Source organism: Eleutherodactylus coqui, chromosome 3 (genome assembly GCF_035609145.1).
Source record: "Eleutherodactylus coqui strain aEleCoq1 chromosome 3, aEleCoq1.hap1, whole genome shotgun sequence".
NCBI classification, from domain to species: domain Eukaryota; kingdom Metazoa; phylum Chordata; class Amphibia; order Anura; family Eleutherodactylidae; genus Eleutherodactylus; species Eleutherodactylus coqui.
This window is the reverse complement of record NC_089839.1, coordinates 133,684,118-133,692,170: the sequence shown is the minus strand read 5'-3', so window position 1 is coordinate 133,692,170 and position 8,053 is coordinate 133,684,118. Positions and strand designations below refer to the sequence as shown.

The window sequence follows — 8,053 nt, the reverse complement described above, 5'->3', positions numbered from 1 at the left end:
AATTTGTAAGGCGGTCCAGAGGACCCCACAGATAGAGCAGGCTGGACACAGACTCAGGAATACAAACAACTCAGCGGGGCAGAACTGAGACGGCAGAGACAAAAGAAGGTGATCAAAGAAAGCTGAGTGTCAGAACCGAACACACATCACTTCTTAAGGCCATGGGGAAGTACTACAGCTCTGCTTAAATGGAGGAGTAACGGCTATTTAACTCCATAGGTGAGCTGAAAACCAGAGACCTGGTCAGAAAAACTATCCAAAAGACTTTAAAAAAAACACGTTGAATGTGGCGCAAGCATGTAAGACAGTTTTATGGTATAATTTATGCCAGATAATTGTTGTATTTATTAGTAAATAAGGCCCAATATTCCAGATGTGGTCTCGCGAGACATCTATATAGCAAGATCACAATCTCCCTGTTTCTACTGGTTATAGCCCTCACTATACAGCCGCACATCCTACTTGCTTTCTTTGCTGCCTAACTTCACTGTGGACTTTTAAGATTGTCAGAAATCAGAATCCATAAACCCTTCTTTCTGAAGTCCAGGATACCGCAGAACAGCCAATATGATACTCAGTCTGAGGATTCTTTCTCCCCCAGTGCATAGTTCTACTCTATTTTGACCGCTTATCCAATAAAGCTAAATCTGTTTTCATGTTGAAGATCCACCAGGAGTATCCACCCTACTTCTGCATCATCAGCAAACAGACAGACCTTACCTGTTACAACTCCCATGTGTCTTATGAACCTACTAGCTTACCCGTCGTGCGTTGCTGCGAAGACAGACATTCATTCGTTTTTATATATCTAGATAACAACCAATCACAGCGCAGCTTTCATGTTACCTCAGCAGTAAGAGAAATAACAACCAATCACAGCGCAACTTTTATTCTGCCTCAGCAATATAAAAAATAGCAACCAATCACAGCGCAGCTTTCATGTTACCTCTGCGGTATTATATATAGCAACCAATCACAGCGCAGCTTTCATGTTACCTCAGTGGTATAACATATAACAACGAATCGCAGCACAGCTTTCATGCAACCTCAGTAGTATAAGAAGTAGCCACCAATCACAGCACAGCTTTCATGTTACCTCAGCAGTATAAGAAATAGCAACCAATCACAGCACAGCTTCCATTTTACCTCAGCAGTATAAGAAATAGAAACCAATCACAGCACAGCTTTCATTTTACCTCAGCATTCTCAATATCCAGCAATTGTCTTGCGAAACGTTCGGCGGATGCATCATTTTGTAGTTGAACACGCATCCCGTTGCTCGTAATGCCTTTTGCTTTCGTGCTTGAGATGGAAATCAAACGATCTTTGTCTGGGGGGCATAACTGTCGACGATGCTCGCACGCGCGGCACCTATCGTAGGATAGTTGTACTATGCCAGTAACCTTCCCAGGAGTGTAATCAGCAACTTCCCAAAGTCTAATGGCAATTGGATGAATGGTGTAGTAATGCATAAAGGACAGACAGACAGACATACATTCATTTATATATCAGGAAGTGAGAGAATTACATTCCGTACATAAAATTTGGACGCTAATTGTTTGGCGCATAGAATTGAATAATCGACTTGGGACCCATTAGCGTTTCCTTTTGTTACGTCTAAACACTCCCTGCTCCGTGTATACAGAGTGCTGAGCGAGAAGTGAGCGATTCTCAGCGATTGTCTGCCTGTTTAAACATTCTGCTAGAGCGCGAACAACTAGCGAACAAGTGGTGGTGACATCACTCGCTCGTTTAAATGAGAATCGCCTCGTGTAGTTGGGACGAAAGGCTTTACTTAACTCCTCATAGGCGATATCCATGACGTCTCCTTCATCCACAACTTCTAATTCACAATAAATGGCTTTTAGTTTCTCCTTCAGTAACAAGGATAATTTATTTTAGTAATAAACTACAAGTTGCAGGCAGGCGCCCTGAGAGAGAAATCTGGTACAATAATAGGCTATTAGCCTTGTCTGCCATCTTGGATTTTGCCAGTTGCATGTCAATCAATGAGTTTCATTTGCCAAAATCAGGGGATCAAATTGATCCAAAATTTGAACCCCAGTCATGGGCTAAACTGTGTTAGTGCAATATTTTTAGACTTGATTGTCAATCAAAACGTTAATGCAACTGACCTTTAATGGGTTAAATGAGTTTGATCTAGCACTGTTGGCATACAGTGTGATGCCCCACATTAAATAAAATTGAGATAAGCTCACGTTCCTTTTATACATAAAAGCTGGCAGTAAAGTGATCAGAAAGCCACATTTTACCGATTAGAAGTAGTAACCACTGTTTTTAAAGGATTAAAAGATTTTGGGTCACTGATAATCACACTACCAACAGACAGAGGTGGATGTCCCACATCCAATATAGTCGATTTTAGCATGGCCCAGAGTGGTTCTGGGCAAAAAGCTGGCATCAAAGTGGGCAGATACTTTTTACTATTTTAAATAACTGGTATTTCAGAAAGATTAATGAGCGTGTGCCACTTATCTCGCACTGCTAACATGAAGCGGGTGATTCCTCACATCAAAATACCAAGAAAGTACAGCCCAGCCCAACGTGATTCTGTACATGAAAGCTGGCATCAAAGTGGGCAAAATGCCATTTTTAAATTATTTGAATAAGTGGGATTTTCAAAGCGTTAAACACATTTGGACACTGATCTAACACTGTCAGCATAGAGACGTTCCATCAAATAAAACTGGATCTAGCCTGGGCCAAAAAGCTTCTAGCCATAAAAGTGGCATCAAAATAAGTAGACAGGCAATTTCTGCAGATTTGAATAAGCAGCTGGTGTTTTCGAAGCATTTGGGCCACTAATCTACCATCATAAAGAAGGTGATGTCCCACATCAAATAAGCTTATGTTCAGCCTGACCCAAAAGTGGTTCTGGGTATAAAAGCTGATTTGAATAAGTAACTGCTGTTTTCTAAAGGTTAAATGAGTTTGGGCCACTGAACTCACATTGTTACCAGAGAGTGATGCCCAAAATATAGTGGAGTACAGCCTGGCCTAAAGTGGTTGAAAGTGGGCAAAAGGCCATTTCCTACTGATTTGAATAAGTAACTGGGATTTTTAACAGGTTAGATGCATTTGGGTCACTGATCTAACACTATCACTATACATAGGTTGATGCCTTGCATCAAATACAATTGAGTTTAGCCCGGCCCAAAGTGGATTTGCGCATTAAATTTGGCATCAATGTGGGCAGGCAGCCAGTTTTTACCGATTTTAATTGTTTTTAAAGGGTTAAATTAATTTGGGTCATTGATTTCACACTGCCAACATGCTGCTGATTTTGTCCCACATCACTTACAAGTAAGTACAGCCTGGCTCAAACTGGTTCTCGGCATGAAAATTGGAATCAAAGGGGGTAGATAAGTAGTTTTTAGTGCCTTATAAGTTTTGGAGGGGTAAGGCTGTTTACACGTGTACCAATCCCTTGTTAACTGGTCCAATCACATTTGACGGTGTGATAGTGCTGCACAAATCCGTTTCTACGAAAATTCAAATACCACAATAGAACCCTCAGATTCCATTATAACCATTGCAAGGGTCTATTAGAATCTGTCATAGTGAAAACCATTAGCAGAACGTCCGCGGTAGCAAGCCAAGTGGCTGTTATGGGAACCGCAGCATCACGAGGCCTGGTTTGTGCAGCAGCGAGTCTCTAACACACATCACTGCACCGGCACATGGCATCCTGCATCCTCCTTCCCAGTGACCTCAGGACCTCCGTTCCGGTGCCTCAGACAGTGCTAAAGAAACCAGCAAGGTGGACGCATAGAATGCGGTTTGTCAGCACAGAGATGTTAAAGTACTTGTGTGTTGGGGACCGAACCCTAGGATGACGCAGGTCCCATAACAGCCACTAGGGTTGCGACAGTGAGAGTTCTGCTCTTGGCAACCACTACAAGAACCAGAGTAATAGACCCAGCTGCCCGCTTTGATGCCAGTTCATACCCAGAACTACTTTGGGTCAGGCTGAACTAATGATGCTGAAGATTTTTTTATTTGTTCAGTCTCTTATTCTGGCTGAAGTTGGTTTCTTATTTAGTAGTTTCTTTGTTAGGCCAGCTACCCGTGTCTACCGCCCTCTTGCTATTCGCAGTAAACGCGGGCGTCGCTCCACTCCTCCTGTATAAATGGACTCTAACTTTCATTTTCCAGCAGCACTGGAGGAGTGAATCTTTTTTTTTTTTTTAAACTTGTTTTTATTACAATTTTCCACGTTTAAACACTACAACATCTTGTATATGGCCGCCTGCAGACGGGCGGAAATTCCGCGGCGGGATTTCCTCCGCTGGAAGCCTGCATAGGACTGCGTTAACAAATGCAATCCTATGCAGACGGCCGCAGTTTGGCCGCGCGGCAAACAAACCGTGGCATGCTCTATTTCTGTGCGGGGCTCACAGAGCCCCGCACAGAAACGTCACTCACCCGCCACCGGCTCTGGTCTGCGCATGCACCGGCAGCCGGCACATGAAAGAGCCAGAGCTGCGGGGCACGGGCGAGTACGCACTGCTCTCTGCAGGCGCTCGGGTCGAGTCCCGTGGCGAGAATTCTCGCTGCCGGATCCGACCCGGCCGTCTGCAGGCGTCCTATTGTACATACAGTAAAATATGTATAGTGTAACAACATATTCCAGCTGAAAAACATTCAATAAACAGAATTTCCTGCAGCAGTTTGAGTATCTTGTTGGTGTATAGTGATTTGCGATCCATCTTTGGAGGAGTGAATCTTCTCCAGCGCTTTCAGTTCAGCTGCAGGGTAATTAGCTATTACTTCTCTATTCAGCTGAGCTAGGATCTAGCTTCCTTTGCCTGAGTGTTGGCATTTGTTTGTTCCTGCTCCCAGCAAAAGCATTCTGTTTCTGATTCCCGTGCATCGACCCTTGGACCTGTTATTTGTATTTTGCTTGAACTCTGCCTACCCTGACCCTCGGGCTTGAAAGCCTGGACCTCGTTTGCACACCACCAGTGAACCGTATCCTGACTGTGTGCTTTGGCCTGTCTTGTGGTGCGTTGCACAAACATCGCCGAATCTCGTGGGTCAGTTGCCAACTACACCGGGACTACTTCAGGAGGTAGCAGCCTGTTCAGTTCCCCGCTGCGAAGGCCAGATCCCTGCAGCTCTGTTACGTAATTACACGCAGTGTGAAGGTACCCTAAAAATCGTGTTCTTCAAGAGGTTGCCCAAGACCCAAAACCCCTCTTTACTCCTCTTTTTGTTACAGTGATCATTTTTGTAATTGGCTTGTCATGTATGCCATCAGAAGTTAGGTCACTAGCCATGGGCCATGATTACATTTGGATGAACTATACCTGCGCTAATGTAGACTGAAACATGCGCAATTCATCCAAATCCAAGGATGGCCCACTGAGCCTTGAAAGCTAATGTATTATGTACAGGTCAACAGTGGAAGTTCAGTGGGGACAATTAACACAGTCTGGACCGGTGAAATGGCACTTATATGAAACAGACAATTACAAAGGTCATTAAACATAAATAGTTTTTTGGGGTTTCGGGCAATCCCTTGAAAGGGGTTGTACAAAAATCAACTTTTATCACCTATCCATACGATGGTGATAAAAGACTGAAATCGGTGGGGGTCTCACCACTGATCGAGAACTGGGGTCCCGTGTCTCTCCACCGCGGGCTCCCTGCACCATGATTGGCAATTGGTGGGAGAGAGAGGGGACCACATCAACTCCTCCATGGGGGTTCAAAGGGTTGTGCAAGATTCTGGAAACTAGTCAAATCAGAACTGGAAAAAAAAAAAGTTATATATTTACAATCAAAACTGCTTGCTACCATAGGGCTGTGTTTTGACTAAGCTTCAGGACAGCTGCACATGAGCGGAATTCACTGTGTGCCGTCCACATGTGATAGTCGTGTGGCATGCAGCAAGTATGCAGTGACATTGTGTACTTGCTGTGGACCACCGATCGCCATGCACCATCTTGGCATGTATGCACGCCGTGGCAAGGTCTGTGTGGGGGTGGGGGGTCAGTAACGACACAGCGCCTCACTCAGTCCATATAAAAGTCCAAATAAATTTATTTTTCTTCACTTTTCAGCGGTGGCAAGGACATACACTTGATGCTATGAAAATAATAAAAACGCTTGCCCATCAAGGCGCTAACTCAACAGTTCCTCACTTACTACTACACAGTGGCCTAGCACCTCTACACGTACCCAGCGGGGTGTCAGACTGAGGGTATCCTTCCCCATTAGATTCGTGGCTGTACCATAAGCTGGTCTCAAACAGACATTATAGCCTTCGGCGCCCCGAGGTCACCGCATGGATTCCATATAGCTTGATGGGCATTTGGGTGAGCCAATTTAGCTTTGGCTATATATTTTATCCTTCTGTATTCTCCCATTTTTGCTTGAAAAAGGCGGTTTTGACGCGCCGAAATGCGTTGCGTGACTTTTTATTGAAAATAAAAGTGTACATCTTCATTGGACTTTATTTGGATTCCATGGCCCTAGGGAAGGGGTTCCTCTATTTATGAATTTAATCCCCCCCCCCCCCCCTTTTCACTTAAGTGCCAATTTCATCTCTGTCTTTTCCGTATGAGGGCAGAGAAAACGTAATATTTTTTATCCTCACTATACTGTTTGTATAGTTGAGCTTGCCAGGACTTCAGGTGCTAGCTGGTCGGTGATAAGCCTCCCCGTGCCATTATACATATTATATGACAGGGACTACATGGACACCATCCTAATTACCAAGTACAGATGGTTCAGCTGCTGTCTACATAGAAGATGGAGGTAGTATCAGTTGTACTGAAGGCCTCCTAAAAAGAGGACATGTGACGGCATAAAGGTGCAAAAGTTGGATTTATTCTTCTCCAACTGTGTTCACAACAAAGTGACATGTTCCGGAGTGCGGTATAGGCTGAGGTGGGCTTCTCTGGAGGTCCAGTTCCTCTTTCACATGCAGGATAGCGGACATGCCAGTTACATAATATACTCTCATGGATTATACACAGAATGCTCCTCTTTAACCTTCACACAGCTTTATTCTTTTCATTAAATGCCTTTATCTTTAACATGATTGTACTTGTCATCTGAACGGCTTTGTCCCATCGGTTGTTTTGGGGGCTGCTGCAGGTTGACATGTTTTCTGTGTACTGTAGTATAGATCTCAGATACCTAGTACAGACAATAGGCAGCATTACTTTACAACATATTTTACCTCAGTGTTCATCTAATCTAATCTTCTCCCACTAAAGTTGTCTTTTCCAATGTTTAAATGTTAAACTTTGCAGAAAAAAAGCTAAACTGAGGCTAATCGTCTCAGCCATTCATTGAATGATAGCTGAGTGCTGCCTGTGACTTGTCACAGCACTCAGTCAATCACAGGCAGTGCTTGGCCATTCATTGAATTCTTTGAATGGCCAGGTGCTGCCTGCGATTGGCTGAGTGCTGTGACCAATCACAGGCAGCACTCAACTGTCATTCAATGAATGGCTGAGAGCTGCCTGTGATTGGCTGAGCGCTCAGCTAATTAGATATAGCCGTTTCAGCAGGCGGGAATTTTAAATCCCCACCTGCTGAAAGAGCTTTAGAGCAGTGCAGGTAGAAGACAGGCTAGACGTGCCTGAGTCTCAGCAGCTGAGGAAAGGTGAGTATATAGATTTTTTTTATTTTTAACACATTCTAGGGATGATTTTTCAGGGAAGGGCTTAAATTTAAAGCCCTTCCCCGACAATCCATGCAGGGCTTGCCAGCAGCTCATTGCTTTCAATGGGACTGAAGAAGTGCTGGTCCCATTGAAAGCAATCCCCGCAGGGATAAAGAAATCCTCTGCCACAGCGGTCACAGCTGTGGTGGGGGATTCTTTACTCCCCGCGGAGATAAAGAAATCCTTTGCCACAGCTATCACAGCTGTGGCAGGGGATTCTTTACTCCCTGTGGGGAGTCCTCTTGGCACTGATCACTGTGACAGTGCTGTCAGTGTTCAGTGACAAGGAGTCTCCCTGCTGGGGAATATTGACATGCACCACAGACCTATGGTGCATGCATGTCCTATGTTTTG

At 44.4% G+C, this 8,053-nt stretch overlaps 1 protein-coding gene across 3 annotated transcripts in view; it reads right to left on the bottom strand.

The window, feature by feature from the left end:
* Positions 1–6,833: 6,833 nt before the first annotated feature.
* Positions 6,834–8,053, bottom strand: part of ERMARD (ER membrane associated RNA degradation) — a 70,445-nt gene continuing 69,225 nt past the window's right edge. For all 3 annotated transcript variants that reach the window (XM_066596098.1, XM_066596099.1, XM_066596100.1), the window contains one exon: positions 6,834–7,167. In XM_066596098.1, coding sequence (XP_066452195.1) covers positions 7,023–7,167 — 145 coding nt within the window. In that variant the 3' untranslated portion in view covers positions 6,834–7,022. The remainder of the gene's footprint in view (positions 7,168–8,053) is intronic.